The following is an 18,306-nucleotide window of genomic DNA, read 5'->3' as shown; positions in this document are numbered from 1 at the left end:
CTCTGCTCTGAGCTGCTGCGTAGCCTTAGGGCTGTGCTGGGTGAGGAGAGTCTGAGGTGCAGGAGGTTTGAGTGTGTATGTGCTCAGCCTGGCCCGGATGAGGCTTTACCTGGGGGTAGCATTCACCACAGCAGCGCCTGCCTTGGGTGGCCCTGGGGCTGATCGAGGTGCCATGAGCAGGGTAGAGACATTACAAAGGCGGCTGGGTCAGAAGGACCGAGGGCCTCTGCTTGGGCAGCGGCTGCATCGCTCCCGAGTGGGATGAATCTGCTTTGGACCCTGCTTTGTGCTTGTCTGTGGGAAGGTTCCTCTGCACTGAGGGATGGGGGTGCTGGAGAACCTGTGCTTTGGGTGAAGTGCAACTGGAGCGAGTGCATGGGATGCTGCTGGGACCAGTGTCAGTGAGGGGTTGTTCATTCCTGAGCCTGGCTTGGAGCCATCTCTGGCCAGATCCACTTGGGAATCGGTTTCTTAGGGTTGAACCGAGCTTGCAGAACTGCACTGCTGAGTGTTCCACAGGAACTAGGAGCAAGTTTCAGTGTAACTAACGTGAACCCCTTACCTGATGTGCTTTTATTGGCTCTTGAGGCAGCCTGGAATGCTGCTACTGGTTACCCAGGAGACACTGGGGATGACACTAGTGCAGGACTGAAGCCTTCCCTGGTTAGCAGCTTGGGAAGCCCTGGGTCTGCTCTTCCCAGCTCAAAGGAGCACCCATGCCACCAACGGCTGCAGCATTCCCTGGTCCTTGGCTGTGCCGCTGCGGGTGTCCCAGCCTGGTGCCATAAGACAGATCCCACCTAAAGGCTTCATTTAAAGCTAACCCCCACCCACAAGGCCCAGGCAGGACGGTCCCAGCAGAGGGAAGGTCTTGCAGGAGAGCACAACTGATAACCCAGCTGCTGGGTTGCAGAGGAGGAAAAAGCAACATGCACATGACAAAGAAGTCTAGTATTTATTATCCAACATTCCAGGTATTTATTATCCAACATTCCAGGTATTTATTATCCAACATTCCAGAACAAAGACACTTTCCTTAAAGTGCTTTTATCGACTGCTTTGTGAGCAACTTGTACATGGGCTGCTCCCTGTGTCCTTTTCAGACTAGGGCTGGGATTGCTTGAAAAGGAAAACAAAACATTCACGCCTTTGAGTAGGGAAAATATCCCTGGGAATCATCCACACGAGGCTGACTCAATTCCAGCTACAGCAAGCAGCTTCTCAGCACATCCATGGTGTGGAGAGAGCTGTGTTCACAGCAGCTCGGGCTCTGTTCACACTCGCTGTCTACATCACGGCTGTGCCAGCAGGGTTTGGAGCGTGGAAGCCAGCTGCTGTGGTAGGAGAGATGCTGGGTGATGCTGCAGTGGTAGGTTACTTACAGTTCCTCATAGGGGCTACAGGAGTGATAGTGGGGCAGCTGAGCAGGGGCTGAAAGCAAGGCTGGCTGGACACATCTTGACGTCAGGGCTTAGTCTTGCTGAACTCGGAATGTTTCATAGTCTTCTGGGATGGTGTCTGAGGAGGAGATGGAAGCAAATACAGATTAGAAGTAGAACCAGGAGTGAAAACCTAGACTCGGGTGCTGTGGGCTCTCCTGCTGCAGGCCTCGGGATGGGTTATCCCAAAGCAAACGGGTGTCCTGAAAGTAAAAGGGCAGAAATCCCTGTGTTTGCCCATTGAAACTCACCATTGCAGCGGTAACGCAGGTTTGACCAAATGATGTTCTCTTGGGAGAAGCAGAAGACTCCCAGGCGGCCTCCTCGCATGGTTGTGTCAAGGACAACTCCAGTGTCTGCTACCACTTCAGGTCCTTCATAGAAACGAGCTCTAGGAGAGAACAAGCACGTGTGGGACACAAACATGGGCCTGAAGGAACCCACATGGAGGCTGTTCCTCAAGCAGAGCCTCCTCTTCCCCTCCACACTGCACTGGAGATGGAGGTGGTTGTAGAACCCACCTGATGTACCCGACCTGGGGCCGGTGCTGCAGGAACCAGCGGTAGGAGGTCTTGTCCTTCCAGCCGGAGTTCCGAGGGTCCTTCCACAGCAGCTTGACCTGGTCTGTGGTGTCTCCCGTGTGCCATAGGGAATTGCGGAGATACTCCCCTGGGCCTGTCTTAGACTTCACTGCCTGAGACCGGGGAGAGACTGGTAAGAGGTGGGGATAAAGAACTGGTTGACTGGAGTTGTGTGTGTCCAAGGCTGCTTTACCTTCAGTTGGATTCCAGGTTCTGCTACTGCTCGGAAGGGGTTTGCCTGCCAGTATGTCTGTTCCATCTGCTTCCACATGACCACATAAAAGCTGGAACTGTCCTGGTAGCCAAATATGAAACCAGCATAATCGTCATCTGTGGCAGTGTTGACATGGAATGTGCCCTCAAAGTCCACTCCGTTGAATGCCGTGTAACCTGGTGAGAAAACAAAGACTCTGTGTTCTAAGATCCATTTAATTCCAGATCGGGATGGGAGAGGTGGGGTTTGCTAAGCTGAAGCTTCTGCTACTGCAGGAGGTATTTCCCCAGGAGGTGGATGAAGCATTAGGTACTTGTAAAGCTGCTCTAGGAGCAGGCAGTTACTGAGTGGTAACCTTCCTGATAGGACAAAAGGAAGAGCCTCACCTACGGCCAGGCCGGGATCACTGTTCATGGTCTGGACTATTTCCATGCCCTGAAAAAGAGGAATGTTGGCTCATGAGAACTGTTTCAAAGGTACCAACTTGACCCTGGTTCAGTGCTCAGATCCCCCCAGGGTGAGGCTCCAGGATTGGGATGTGAAGCCTGCAGAGGCTTATGAGGAAAACTGCACTCACTTTGGTACAGGCCTGTCTGTCCATCCCACCCCCCTGTTCTGGAGCAGTGTCTACCTGGTTGAGGACAATCCAGTTGGGGTCAATCTGTGCATCGCCCTCGGGGTCCAATACAACTGTCTGGAAGGCCCTGAAGTCCGTTAGGGTCACCTGTGCATTCTCTGGGCACACATCGATCCTGTCGATCACCATGTCTCTGTCAAAGTCATCTTCACAGAGGTTTCCTACACCATCACCTGAGAGCAAGAGAGAAGGAAAGGAGTAACAAGCGTTCCCTGATCTCTCCTACACCTTACACCTGAGTTTGACTCCAATAGCTGTTGGATAGTGTGGTTTAAGGAAGCTGTGTGCAAGGTTAAGAGGTGTTCAGAGCACTGGTACACTTTAAGTCACTTGCAAAGTGGCTTGCAGAGATGCTGTGAGCAGAAGACACCTCACATTGTTGTCACTGCTGGAAGAGAACTTGTGCCAGATACAATCCCAATGTCAGGGGTTTGGGAGAGCTGAAAATGACACAGGACTGTCCCAAGTCAGTACTGAGAAGATCTTAATTCCTGGCTATCTCCAGTAGGCATTAGCCACCAGGAACAGCAGGGCCCAAGTAGAGCTTAGGTGCATCCATTTCCCCTTACCATCCGAGTCTTCTTGGCCAGGGTTGGGGACAAGCCGACAGTTGTCAGGGCCTGGAGGTTTCTCATCTGGAATCCCATCATCATCATCATCATCATCACATTCATCTCCCAGCCCGTCATTGTCTGTGTCCACCTGGGAGCTGTTGGGCACTGATGGGCAGTTATCCCGTGAGTCTTGGTGACCATCCCCATCGCTGGTGGAGGGAAGCACAGGTAAAGCTCATCCACTTTAAAGGAAGCAGGTAACACCTTTCTAGGAGCTGGGCTCCTCAATGAGAACAGCACAAGCTGCCTCTTAGCTACACCAACAACAGAGCAGGAATATCCCTGCTGGAGGGTCCAAAAAGGTTTGGGGCTGGTAGGTAATGGTGAGCAGACCAGCATGGGCTGTGCTTCCATTGACAAGTTCTTTTGAGGTGTGAAGAGAACTCCATCTCCCTTAACCTCTCAGGTAAGGCCAAGCCAGCCTGGCAGGGAATTGCCTTTCTCTCCCTCCATCCGGAAGGTTTCATGTAACCCCATATACTCTTTGCAGCAAGCTCTCACCTGTCCTGGTTGGTGTCGCAGACATCTCCCACCAGATCATGGTCGGTATCTTTCTAGTAAGATAAAGCAATAATAAGTGACACTTTCCATAGCTCAAGAGGTGGATTAGGCAATAAAGAGACCAAAAAGAGGGGTCAGCTCAGTGGCATGGCTGTTCCTATTGAAAACAGAGCTGACAACAGTGGGAGAGTCCCTGCTGTGGGATTTGCAAGTGATGCTCAGTGAGTTCCCAGTTTGTGCACCTCGAGCAGGTGATGCAGAATGGGGAGTACTCCTTACCTGGTCTGGGTTACTGACTGTGGGGCAGCTGTCACACATGTCTCCTACTCCGTCACCATCAGCATCTCTCTGATCAGGGTTAGGAACTCTTTTACAGTTGTCCATGGGGTTTTTGATCCCTGTAAAACAAGCACAATCGACCCATCAAGGCAAGAGGCCTGTCAGGCTCTATGCAAGCAGATCTCTCTTAGAGGTAAGAGAAGGCAAAAATTGAGGACAGCTGAGGTCATGTAATAAAGCAACTGTTTTACTGCATCCTGTCAGCTCTGGAGGATGAAGATCACCAGCAACTGATCTCAGAACACTCCAGGCTGCATCATGCTGGATATCTGAGCATGCTGCTGCACAGGGACCTGAGAGGAAGTGTCCCAAACTGTGTTCCTTACAGGAAGCTAAAGAACTGAAGAATGTGGCTCCAAACCAGCATCATATCTGTACAGGAGTGAGGGGCCAGGAGCATGAAGTTGAAGCTGTCTGTGGTCCCCTAAACCATGACAGAGGCTTTCCCTCTAAAGCACATATCTGTGTAACTGGAAAGTAAGTCAAGGTTAATCTTGGCTATTTGACTTGGAAGGTTTAGATGAGGCCTTTTCAAGGGCAGGATCAATCTAATTGCAATCTGAATTACTTCCCACTTCTCTGCATCTACCTACTACAGCAGCAACTCCTGCCAGCAGGATGCGGCCAGACCCAAGCAGTGCTAGATGCAGAAATACTGTGTACATACGAGTGTGTGCCTCAGGCCAGGGCAGTTGTGATTTCTGGCTTTTGAAAGCAGGCTTTGTGCAAATACAGCAGCATCAGTGCACACACTGCTTCTAAAGTCATTTAATGTTCTTTTCACCCCAGAAGACAGCCCTGATACAAACTGCCTTGAGCTGGCCCACACTTCTCCCTACATTTAAATTACATCACCAAGCAGTGTCCTTGTCTGGCCTGAGATCTTCTTTCTTGCTTAAGTTTGATGTGATTGTGCATGATAAGAGTGCTAATAAGAGTTGTTAGCACCATCCTGATGAGAGATAGTTAAACCCTGTGAGAGCTGCACTGGGAAGGATGTTGGCTTGACTAAAACACTGAGCTGTGCTTCATGCTACCAGAAGTTAGTTCTGCTCCTGAAGCCTCTGAAGGCTGGAATTGCCCTGTGTGCTGCACAGCTTTCTGGGCCTTAGATCAGTATATATGCACCTCTCTGAGGATGCTCTCCTGCTGATCTTACCATCTCCATCCATGTCATCATCACACTCATCTCCCTTCCCATCACCATCAATGTCCTTCTGGTCGTTGTTCTTCACTTGGCGACAGTTGTCACAGGCATCACCGAAGTTGTCCTTGTCCATGTTGCGCTGGTCTGCATTGCGTGTGTACACACAGTTGTCCTGCGGGAGACAGGGATGGGCTGAAGGGGAACGTGTGGCTCTGAGCTTGCTGCTGAGGAGTCACAGACACTTGGCCAAGTGAGGGACAAGTGAAGGCAGAGCCTAAGCATTAGAATTCAAACCTCAGCATTTAATATCCCATCTCCATCAGCATCATCGTCACAAGCATCTCCGATTCCGTCCCTGTCAGCATCCTCTTGGCCGGAGTTGGGGACAGTCATGCAGTTATCCTGCAAGGAAGGCAACAAAGGGCTTGTTAGGAATCCGAGTCCTGAAGGATGAGCAGGGTCTCACATCAGAAGGGCCCAGTTCTGGTCAGGCACTGCTCTGGTGTCCTCTTATCAGCTACACGAGACAACTGCATCGTACCTTGCGGCACTTCTTGTCTGAGCATCGTTGCTTCTCATCAGGGACTCCATCAATGTCCGTGTCCTTCCCGCACACGTAGCCGTTCCCTGCCCACCCCACAAGGCACTGGAAGACAGCACATGAACAAAAGGAGGCTGGCAGCGAGTCCCCTGATGGCCACATGCCTCTGCAATGGAAGGCTTCACGTGAGAACCAGCAGGAAACACTGCAAACCCAGGAACACGCTGCTCTATGGGGAAAATATTGTCTGGAATAAGCATTTATGCTGTAAACAGCATTTTACACAGCTCAGATACAAGCTCTCAGCTTGTTCTTGAGCTTACAAAGCCAGAAGCAGCATCTTGGCTCTTGCAGGTTGCTGCAGGGTCCTTCTCCCTGCTCAGCTCCGTGGAGCTACATTAGTAGCACTGCAGGCAAAGGCAAAACCCAAAGCCCAAACACACACGAGCGGACCCGAGGGGAGCACTGTAAGCCACAGAGCCTCAGCGCAGGGTTAACGCAGAGCAGGGATGCTCTCCAGGAGGGGGCAGTGGCAGACCCCGCAGTGCGAGGGCTCCGGAGCTCACCGCACAGGAGAGGGACCCATCGCGCTCCACGATGCATTCAGCTTTCTCGTGGCATGGGCTGATCTCCCCGTTCGGGCAGCGCCTCACGGACTGGCTCTTGCAGCCGCTCACTTGGTCCCCAACGAAGCCAGGTTTACAGGCCCCGCACTTGTAGGATCCCTGCAAGGAAGAGCAATAGGGATTAAGCACATGAGTCCTGGCAAGGCTGTGCTGTGACCTTCCTCACAGCTGATTCCCACAGCTAACAGAGGCCCCCGAGCCTGGGCAGGAGACCCACATGAGGCTTTTGGTAGTACTGACCCGTGTGTTGATGCAGATGGAGTTGGGGACACAGTTTCTGGCAGCTCCTGTGTCGCATTCATTGATGTCAGTACAAACCTGCCCGGGATGAACAAAATAGACATTCACTTCACTCCTGAGCAGATCCCCATCAGGTTACAGAATCAGCACATCACTACATGCAGAAGCAAAGCCCCTGACACACCTTACTAGGACCCACAGCTCAATGCTTCCCTTCAAACTGCAGGCAGATCCCAGCCATATTCCTGACCCCAGGTGAGCTGCTGACCCTCTATAGTCACCAGATGTTAGCCTGGCAAAACAGCTTAGCTCTGAGCTGAGCTGGCAAAGTATCTCCTTACTGTAAAAGGATCAATGGAACAAGAAGGTCAAAAGCTGCATCCTGTAACCAGCTAGCAGCTCTCTAACTAACACAAGCCACATGCCCTTCCTGCTTATAAACCATAAGGTTTTGTTGTTGTTTTTACTTTAGCCTGTCTACAGCTGTTGGGGAAGCAGAGGGGGATGAGCTGCATCAGCTCTTTGTGTCCTGTCATAAAGGATTCCCTGGGCTGGCTTCACAGCCCCAGAGGTGGCACAGACATCACATTATGTCCAGCATAGATTGAGCAGAAGTCTTAGAGTGGAGGTTGCTTCACTGCTGATGTGCCAGGACATCCTTGGCAAGTCTCTCCTCTCACTGCATCAGTCTTCCCACCAACACAATGCAGCCACCTTGCACATCCCTCCCACTTCTTTGGAGGCTCCAAGACTTGCATGACAGTCACAAAGGGGAAGGAGTTAACGTTTCTGGACCTTACCTGTTTGTTGGCTCTCGCATAGGTCAGTCCAACCCCTTCGACCATCTGGCCGGTGAAGCCAGGAGGGCAGGGATCACAGCGGAAGCCAGGGCTGGTGTTAATGCACTGGACCTTCGGGAAGCAGGGGTTTGCATTGCACTGCAAGCAAGAGAGGAGGTGCAGAGCTGTGAGGCAGGCCCACAGCTCTCCCTCAGAGCCAGCTGTGAAGCCAGCTCTCAAACCAGGCTGAGAGCCACCTATTGTACTTTCCTCTTTAAAGGATAAACCAAAGCTGCATAGAAGTTCCTGGCTTTCCTTGCGAGGGGAAAACGCAGCTTCAAGTTCCAGTAATGTGCAGACAAGTAAAACAAATCAACTTTCAGGACTAATTCTTCTTTGGTGACATCAATTGCCCAGGCAAAGGGTTGGCTTCGCTTCACACTTTCCTTCCTGGCAGTCTCTGAATGCAGAGAACTGGCTCATTCCTTACACTGGTTTTGACAGGCAAGAGCAGTTGTTTGCTTACTACCCTGGGAAGCAATTGTCTTCCAGAATTGCTATTAATGCTTCGTTTTGTCCAACACTTTGTTATTGTCACTGAATTCTTGTGCTCTGCACTGACAGACACATTGAGTGGTTCCCATGGCTCTGTGACCGACAGATGATCATCACTCTCATTGACCCTTTGCAGCAGGTTTTAAGCTGAAACACTATAAAGGTGATGTAGTTTTGCAAGACACTTGCAGTTCCTTGGTGGCCTAATAGAGAGCGTAAGACTGGGAGGTGGGAAGCACACAGCTAAGGAGGGTGATGTACACACAGAATTAAGGGTTGAGGGAAGCTCTGCACAGACATGGAGAGAAAACTTGATGGAATGCCAGACTTCCTAAGAGAACCAAGCAGAGTCTGCCCAGCAAGGCTTGATTTAAAGGCAGAACTACAGCATTCAGAGTAGTGTGGTCAGATTTATTGTAGAAAGGACTATTTGGGAAGTGTTTGAGTCTATTCCACACATAATAAATCTTATCTCTAACAGCTCATCGCTGATTAGCTCAAAAGATCCTAAGACCAAAAGGGACAGTTCTGGGCTCCCAAACTCACCCTCCTGTGTGGTACAAACCAGAAGATTGATTTTCTTGGAGCCTGTGTATCTTTTAGAAGCAATTCCCAGCTGGATATAAACCCAGCATGGAACAGAGCTCAAGGGAGGGTCAGACACAAACTCCCTTCCCACAATATGATGTTTCTGTTGAACTGCAGCTCCGAGGGGATTTGCAAGACTTTCCTTTATAAACCACAACCCAAACCTGCAACACCCCAAGCCAAGTGAGTCAGGTTCATACCCTCCAGCCTGTCCCACTTGGGGCTTTTACCTCATTGATGTCTGTGCAGTGGGTGCCATTGCCTGAATAACCTGGGGGACAGGGGCCGCAGCGGAAGCCGGTGCCGGTCTCGGTGCAGGTCACACCAGGGAAGCAGGAGTTCGGGAGGCATCTGTTGAACTGTGTCACGGTGATGACAGGGCCTGTGGCCTCGGTGTGCATGCCTGGGGACAAGAGGAAGGTTAAACCGGAGCTGTCACTGCCAGGGACCGGCATCAGGTGGCCCCAGTGTCTCAGAAGGGATCAGTGTGCTCCACACACAGGACATGTCCTCACATCCTTCCTGAGGTCCAGCAGTTGTAGCTGTGTTGTAAATGGAAACGAATGAAGCCAGAAGCAGCTCTGACAAAGTCCTGAGTCAGAGCAGACAAATATAAACAAGAAACCCCAGAAGCCTGAGCTCCAGTTCAAACCTCTTGTTGCTGGTGTGATGTCCTTGCTATGGGCTGCATCAAAAGGAGCGTGACCAGCAGGTTCAAGGAGGTGATCCTGCCCCTCTGCTCTTGTGAGACCTCACCTGGAGCATTGTGTGCAGTTCTGGTGGCCTCAACATAAAAGGACATGGAGCTGTTGGAACAAGTCCAGAGGAGGCCACGAGGATGCTCAGGGGCTGCAGCAGCTCCTGTATGGAGCCAGGCTGAGAACATTGGGGCTGTTCAGCCTGGAGAAGAGAAGCTGATGGAGACCTCAGAGCAGCTTCCAGTGTCTGAAGGGGGCTATAAGGATGCTGGGGGGGGACTCTTCATTAGGGACTGTAGTGACAGGACAAGGGGTAATGGGTTGAAACTTAAACAGGGGAAGTTTAGATTAGATCTAAGGAAGAAATTCTTTCCTGTGAGGGTGCTGAGGCACTGGAATGGGTTGCCCAGGGAGGTTGTGAATGCTCCATCCCTGGCAGTGTTCAAGGCCAGGTTGGATGAAGCCTTTGGTGCCATGGTTTAGTGTGAGGTGTCCCTGCCCATGGCAGGGGGTTGGAGCTGGATGACCCTAAGGTCCTTTCCAACCCTAACCATTCTATGGTTCTATGATTCCACAGAGATCAGTTCTCTCCTTGGTTCCTTCATAATTACTCCTCACTGGTGCTATGGACTCAGGCTAAAGCAGAACCCACACAGGCTTCTCTGGGAAGCACTGTGGAGGGCTGTCAGCAAAGTCTCTGCTGTAGAAACAGGCATGTTAAACAGGTCAGCTTGGTCTGTAGCAGGAAAATACATCAGGCTCATAAGGCTTTGTGCCATACTGTTCTGCATAACATGCTACCTGTTGCCTTCACAAGGCAAGAAACCTCCCTTCATCCTGGCAGATGGGAAATCAATCTGTTATTCAGCCATTCATCACTTCTGGGCTGGAATACAGCAATATGGTCCTAAGCATGATATACTGTGCTTGATGGGTAGGAAGTTCTAACCCATTCCAAAGCACTGTGACCAAACCCAGCCTGTGCTCACACTGCTCACACCAGCTTCTCTTGAAGTCTGAGGCCAAATACCAGGTGTTGTCTCCATCCTGATGACCTGCCCCACAGCTCTAGGGAAGCTGCAGAATCAGCCTGTATGGGACACAGAACTCCACTGAAGGCCAGTTCAGGACTGTGAATAAGCCTTCCAGAATGGTCACAAGTCTCCCATAGCCACTACTCCAAGTGGCAGCAGGACACTTCTTGCTCCCACTTTCTCCAGCTTAAAAGCCTAACATGAAAAACCTGAACCAAAACAGAACAAAAGCCAAACCTCTACCCCTGCCAGCAGCAAAACCTTCACTAAACCCAAGGCTTCCTCTCCATGTTTCTCTTTCTGAGCAATAATGAGAAGTGCACGGCTGCTGGAGTCACGTTGTTCAATGCATGACTAAAAGAGGCTCAGATTTTACAGTAAGGAGTATAGGAGAACACATAGAAAACAGACCAGCAAGTGGGGAAGGCAGAAATCAAGTAACAGAGACAGTTATATGAGCAAATGATTAAAGCAATTGCTGTGGATGAATGCAGTTCTGTGCTGCAGCCCCAGGAGCTTTGGCTAATCTCTATTCCAGCAGGACAGTCTCTCCATATGCAGACATGGTTATTGCTGTGCCCTTTGAGTGCACTGGCAGGTAACAGCATCTCCCATAACCATGCTTTCTGCAAGGCAGATATACTGGAAGGAAGCTCCAGTTTAGAACTAAAACCCTGCAACATGTACTGGGGAGCAGAGGACAAGATTTATATGGGAAAGAATATGACTCTGTTTCCTGAACTCTACATAAACATCCTCTTTGCTTGGATGGTGGCAGCACTAGGATGGAAGGAACAGCAAAGCAGTACCTCTTGGGGGTGATGTTCTCTTCCACTTGCAGCTCAGGAGCAGCCAGCTGTATCCCACAGGATACCCAGTGTGCATTCCCAGGCAATTCAAACATGGGCCATAGGTTGGGTTATGCACCAGCATGTAGCTACCCCGAGAAGTCCAGTGTGGTGTGTCACAAAGCCACCAATAAAACTGGTTTCAGGAACAGTGCAAGTAAGCAAATGCTGGGGGGTTAATGGAAGGATTCAGCTTTTTAAGGCTACTTCTGCTCAGGAAAGGGGAACATGGAACATGAGAGCAGCATGGAACACTGGTCCATGTGTGTAGAATGCTGTGGGGGGGGGGAAAGCATCACTAATAGAGTGTTACCTGTGACACTCAGGTCATTGTGAAACAAGCCATTTCCTTTGGGGACACAGTCACAGGTAGCTTTTTGTTTGCACACAAGGGTATGAAGGACTGAGGAGACAGTTGAACATAGGACTCAGCCTAACTCACCACAGGCATCACACTCCATGACTGTATTCTTCAGGAATGTTATCTCCTTAATCTAGAAGAAAACAAGAACCATCACTTAGCCAAAGGGTGAGTTTTGCTCCCACACCAACTCCTGAGCCCCATTGCCAAACCCAGGGTGGCTCTGAGACTGCACAGAGTAACTCTGGGTACCCAAAGTCTATGCTGCAGACTCTCTGGAACCTGAGGTGGTTTGTGCTCCCTGTTGCAAGTCTCTCCTCCCTGCTGCAGTGGTTCTCCAGGCTAACTTGGTAATACTGTTCTATCACAGATGCAGGAGACTTGAATACACACAAACAAGTGTCATAGAGAAAGAGAAATCTACTTTATTTGGGTCTTCTACTGTCAAAGATGCTGAACTAGAGTCCAAAAGAGATCTGCTTGATCTGCAGCCCAGAGTGTGTAAGGGAAGCTCAGAGGGAGGCTCCCATGAGCCATCTTTGCAGATATCTGGATCATCTCTTTGCTTTCACCATTCTTTGTCCCTAATGCCCTTGCCATGAGGATGGTTATAATCTGCTCAGGAAAGCTCCTCCCTCCAGACTTCCTCACCTGGGATATGGAGAGGCAGAAGTGAGCACATCAGTCCCAAGCTCGTGTTTACAGACTCTCCAGCATCTCAGCACATTTCTCTCCTGCAAAGCCTCACTCTGCAACTGATGCTCAAGACCAACCTCTCACACCCTGTGGACATCATTTCCCTCTGACAAGAGCCCATGTCCCAGCTGTAAGAGCAAGTTTCATCCTATGCTAGATGCTCTCTTCCCTCCAACACAGCCTGGGGTCCTGTATTTTAGTTAATGCAGAGAGAGATCTAACCCAAATCCCCAGAACACCTCCCATTAGGGTGACAGAGCAGAGTGGAGCATTTGGAGCACTACTAATGGATATCAGCAGCTCCTTTGTGCCACAAATACTTCAGCCTTTGGCTCAGGAGAGTAGATCTGACCTTTCATTGTCAGGCCTCTTGCCATCCTTATTGCCAACACCCCAAGATGCTGAATCAAGAAGTAAGCTATAGACAACCCTTGCACAGATTAAGCTATGAGGAACTGCCCCCTTGGCTCTCCAGTTGGATGTGCAGGTTTTGCTTATGAAGCTTTCTTGAAAGCACTGTTGAGGAAAGCCACAGATGAAGAAAACCCCAAATAGGTGCAGAGTGAGAGAAAGAACAAGCAGAAAACCCCTATGGAGAGGCAGGGCTGAGCTGGAAGGGAACACTGGAAATGGAGGCTGCCAGGAACCATGTCTGACCTGGTTCCTAGTAAACACTGCCTATTCATGCAGCAGGCTGAGATGTGAGGGGAGCTCAATGCAACAGATGGGTTTGTAGATCAGAGGCCGCCCAGTTTGCACTGGCACAGGGACCTGTCTGCCATTCCAGTCCTCTGGCAGGCAGAGGCTGCTGCCCTCAGCTCCCACAGTGGGGAAAGGGAGAATGGAACCTTTCTCTATGCTTAAAAGGGAGTGGAGCAGACAAACCACCATCTAATGGCTAAAATGGGAAAAGATCTAAGCACCCAAGAAGTTCCAAATCCCCTAAGAAACTACCAGAGCCAGGATTAAAACAAGAGGAAAGAGTGAATACAGTGCTTGTTTAGACTCCATATGACTTCCCTTTCCAGGACCCTAATAGATGGCTGAAAGGTCTCTTCCAAGTTTGGACTCTAACTGATTTCCTGAGCCCACAAAACCAAGGAAAAAGTTACTTTCTTTTTCCAGTTAAATACATACCCACTGTGTGTGCAAGGATTTGGGGTGGGTTTTGACTTCTTTCTGTCTTTCAGACAGGCTTCTAAGCAGCAGAATTTGGAATTCACATAAATCCACTTTATCTCAGACTTACTGATTGTGAGACCACCTCTTGATTCCAGTTTGCAGTGCAATAATCCTATTGCTCATCTCACTTCACACAAGAAGCACCCCCCAGCTGCAGCAGTCAGCACATAAGGCAGAGGATTCAGGGGATATGAGGGATCAGGTCCCTTCCTCACCTACCTGCTGTTTCAGCAAGTCTCGAACTTCCATTAGCACACGGTTAGTTTCTCTCATCTCTTCCAGCATTTCTGGCCCAACTTCACCTCCTAAAAGTACCAAAGTGGTTGGGAAAAGCACAGAAGAGTCCTCAGCTCAAATCAATGGTATTATTAACTTCAGCTTAAGATACAAGATAGTATTAAGATATGAGGAGCTTCAGACTCCTCCATACCAGTCTCTGGCCATTCCTAACTAGAAGCCTGTTGGAATGAACAGAGACCTGCACACAGGGCAGGGTTTGCTCTGGATGGGGCAGACAGTGATAATCAACCATTCCTGGCAGGTAGGAAACAGCTACCCCATAGCAAACAGCTTGGCCTGGCAGCCTGGCAGTTGTGGTAGCTGCTTCTCTGGCACAGGCTCTGCAGTTCACACATAGAGAGGCTTAGCTGCCAAAAGCAGCAGATTAATAATTCAGTGCTGTGGAAGCTGCTATGAAGGGCACCACTGAAGTAAGGCTCTTTGCTGAGTCTATCTGCCAAGCACTGAACGTGGAACACCAGCACGTCAGCCCTTGCCTCTCCCCTTCTCAAGGGACAGGCTTTTCCTTGCTGGAGACAGGCTCTTTTTGGGTAGCGGCAGTTTCAAATCACTCAGTAGTGGGTTTGGGACCTGGAGGATCCATCTGCTCATCCAACACTGCAAAATCCCATTTAAGCTATGCTGAACAGGATAGAAATCATTCAACAAGGTCATTTAGGGCAGATTAACATGACTTTTCTCTCCCATCTGCTAGATTCTACACTTGCTCAGTATCTAGTCCATTGCTCAGTATCTAATCCATACTCTGCTCAAGAGGAATGAATGGAAGCAGCTCATTGCTTCTAAAACTATGTCAGGTTTAAGAAAACTTGAGCCATTTGAAACCGAGTGGACACAAAGCTCAGCTCTGCTCTTCCCTGTCTCTCATGAGAAAGCACAACCTCATTGTGGCTTCTCTGGATGAACCAATCCTTTACCAGAGTCACAGCTTGCCTACAGCATAAGCAAACCATTAAGAACAGTTGAACAGCAGCATCTTCCACTGCATGTTCAGGGGGAAATCAGCTGGATTTGGGGACTGCCTCCTTCAGCATGAGGTTGCCAGTGCCACAGGCAGGGTGTGAGCCCCTGCTTAGCACAACAACTCTGGCATCCTCTGGGACAAACAAGCCTGGAAGCCTCATGGGTCTACCCACAAAGAACCAAGAGGACTCTATGAGTATTCACAACCTCTCCCATACATTCTGGTTTGGGAACTAAAAGTACCACAAATGTGATGTTCTACGACAGAAGCACTGGATTCAAGTCATGTTTCTTATTTGATTGAAAACAAGGAACTTCCATATGATCTCTAACTGCAGAGGTTTTGAATAAGCTCTGCAGGAAGCCTGCAGGCAGCTGCTCTTATTCCTGGGCAGAATTTTCCATCCCTCGTAGCAAGATGCCATTTAAAAGAGAAGTTTGGGGTTTTTTTAATATCCAAATTCACAATAATGATTCAACTGCCCAGGAGCAAACCCCAAAGGAAATCTAGGCACTTGCAACTCCCATTGCTATTCATCCTTCTCCATGGGCTCATTCTGTCCCCACAAGCACACATCTGACTCCCTGGTACACAGCCTGAGTCTGCCAGATCTCACAGATCCTCTCTGAGCTGAGCATCCCCCTATTGTAATGAGCTACATTCCTGGAAGTCAGGGCTTCCCTGCGCTCTGCGTGCACAGGCAGAGAGGATATCTAAGGATCCTGCTATAGGACATTCTGTATGACCTGATTTTTAACTCAAAGCACATGTAAAATGCAGATTCATAGAAAGTGCCTTTTTTAGGTCATTACAAAACACACCAACATTTCCAGCTGCCCTTGAAGAAATGTTTCTCTTAAGAACCAACTTCCCTGCTCTGGAGGGGAACGGGGCGAACACCAGAGACTGAACATTTACACACTCCAGCTTCAAGTTCCATAGGAAACTACAGAATCCCTAAGCACCGTTTGCAGTGGATGCAGTTCAATGTTACCTTCTTCATTCCCTTCTGCAAAACACACTTTTCATGGGAGCCTAGAAAACATACGAGTCCAGAAAAGACAGAAATCATGAAAAGGACTTACCAGCCCTTCGCTGCTGACATGATGAAAGAGGGCAGGAGATGCAGAGGAGGAAAACGAAGGCTAGAGCTGAACACATCTCTGAATCTCCAGGCACTGTGGATCTATGGGCTTCTCTTGCAAGGAGTTTTAACCTGCAGGTTTGCCTCTGCTCCCCATTAGTGTCTGTGGTTTGCTATTTATGAAGTTGCATTCCTTCCTCTGAAGTTCTTATTCTGTGATGCTGGCCGAGGGGTGGACGTCATTCCTGGCTGGCAGTGCACAGGGAATGTTACAGGAGTAAACAATATGAGAAACTCATCAGCACAGGAGCTTGAGGGGTTTTTTTTTAGCCCAGCTTGCACCAAAATAGGTCAGAAAATTCCAGAATTAAATGGATTCTTCTTGGATTGGGGTTTTTATTCCTTCTTCATGGACACGGGATAGGCAGATGATTCATAGCTGTATCCCTCACAGACTTCCCTCCTAAAACTGCTCCCAAGATCACAACAGCTATGAGACATCTGGACTTCACTATAGCTTCAGAAAAGGCTCTTTTAACTCTCCAAAGACAGTTTCACCACTAACACTTGGGTTAGGGTTAGGGTTAGGATTAGGACTATTGGGATAGGACTATTGAGTCATCTTCCAACCCCAAAGAAGAGCTATCACATCCTAGTTTGGAGAGGGACTGGGCAAATGTACTAGCTCTGGAAGGCTGATGTTCTTATTGCCCTCACCTAAAGGAAGGATGCAATGCAGAAGGGATGGTATGAAAAGAAGGCAGACTTTGCTATTTCATGTCAGTAAAGCAAAGAGCCTCAATTCAGCATTTTCCACCAGAGGACACAGAGCAGATTGAGAAATCCATTTACAGCAGCCAAAGAAAACCTGCTCCCAAAAAACCTTAAAGCTCCTACCTCAAGGGAATCACATAGTGAAACTGTACCTGTAGGAAAGGTTGGTCTGAACAGCAGGGAAATTCCTGATCACACATTCCCATTGCTTGACTGTTGATCTGTCAGTCATTGATCACACAACACCCTTGGGGACACAGGAAAGCCCCAGGAAACAGTAGCTCAGTCTCAAGTGCTACAGCAGCAGGATTGTGGCTATCTACATACAGGTTTGTTTGACCTCAGACCTCCCATGTTCAGGAAGAACTTCCCATCCCTGTGGCTGTGCACAGTTGATGAAGGTAGCTGGGAGCAGCCCTGCAGGCACTGGGGCTGTGGATGGGCACTAAAGTAAGCAAATGGATGTTATTAGGTTTGTATTACAGGGATGCTGCAGCTGGCAGGTCTTACATCTCTTGCACCAAGGCAATCTACACTGAAGATCAAGTTGATCTGCGTGTGTTGCCTTGGTGGCACTGGTATGATTCTGCTTGTCTGGCACATGTGCCATCTCATGTCACACACAGCAAGGGACTTTCTGCTGTCAACCCACAGGTAAATCAGCTGTGAGGGTTTGATACTTGTGGTGAGCTGAAGTGGTTCAATGGGAACTCTGACCTATGGAGTTTTCCAGGTTTAGCATTTCTGGACACATTCAAACCATGGCAATTGATTATTAAAGCTAAAATCTACTCATTTTCCCAGCAATGTTCCGGGAATTATGTTTTATTTTATAGCAACAAGTGGGGAGTGAATGAAAATGCCCCATCACACATCCTACAGAGACAGTCTCTCCCCTGAAACACTGTTGGTCACTGTCTGCCCAGCTCATGTCTGAGGATGCTGCTGTCCAGAGGTGAGAGGCTCTGCAGGCTGCTCGCCCCAGGACCCTGCTAGATGCCAAACAGGGAAGCCTGTTAGGACCTGTTATGGTAGTGGGGAGTTTTAAGGGAAGAACACATTATTCCAACAGGAGCCTTATGGGTCATTCATAGAGGCAGGTTCTAGCCAAGTATACAGAAAAATATCTGCTTTTTTCAACTGGGGAGAAGTCATAAAACTCCAGAAAGAAAGAGATGTAACTCACATGGAATGAAGAGGGGACAAGGGTCACTTGTGAGATCACCTCGGAAGCAGCTGATGTCAGATTTGCTTGTATGGAGAAATAAATGTGTATGTAGAAGGATGAGACAATCCAAGTCCTGGTACTACAAAAAGAAATGGAAAAGGATCTATTCAGTACAAGGCAAATAAAACAGGTAGGAGCAGTAATGACATTTTCTGCTCTCTAGGCAAAACATTACCCAGTGATAGCAGGACACAAAACCAAACACAGCCACATGAAAAAACCCTTTCAAGTCATTTCTGAGAGCGTGTGACATTGGCTTGTAAAGCAGTGTGACCCCAGGCAGCAAGGGATCCAGGAGGGGATCTAGCAAGTGATCCAGGAAGATCTCTTGAAGAC

The 18,306-nt window shown here is 49.2% G+C and overlaps 1 protein-coding gene across 1 annotated transcript; it reads right to left on the bottom strand.

The window, feature by feature from the left end:
• Positions 1 to 963: 963 nt before the first annotated feature.
• COMP (cartilage oligomeric matrix protein) lies at positions 964 to 16,429 on the bottom strand. The gene is made up of 19 exons (XM_005140558.3): positions 15,970 to 16,429; positions 13,840 to 13,925; positions 11,824 to 11,875; positions 9,032 to 9,204; positions 7,680 to 7,817; positions 6,880 to 6,957; positions 6,580 to 6,738; positions 6,014 to 6,118; positions 5,767 to 5,874; positions 5,485 to 5,644; positions 4,266 to 4,384; positions 3,987 to 4,039; positions 3,441 to 3,634; positions 2,866 to 3,044; positions 2,621 to 2,669; positions 2,214 to 2,410; positions 1,961 to 2,133; positions 1,691 to 1,830; positions 964 to 1,518 (listed from the first exon to the last, which is right to left on the bottom strand). Exons 1-19 carry the CDS (start codon positions 16,043 to 16,045, stop codon positions 1,472 to 1,474), a joined length of 2,286 nt encoding a protein of 761 aa, XP_005140615.1. The 5' UTR covers positions 16,046 to 16,429; the 3' UTR covers positions 964 to 1,471.
• Between the last annotated feature and the right edge of the window lie 1,877 nt (positions 16,430 to 18,306).

Source organism: Melopsittacus undulatus, chromosome 19 (assembly GCF_012275295.1).
Source record: "Melopsittacus undulatus isolate bMelUnd1 chromosome 19, bMelUnd1.mat.Z, whole genome shotgun sequence".
Taxonomy (NCBI): Eukaryota; Metazoa; Chordata; class Aves; order Psittaciformes; family Psittaculidae; genus Melopsittacus; species Melopsittacus undulatus.
This window is presented reverse-complemented; position numbering and strand designations above follow the sequence as displayed.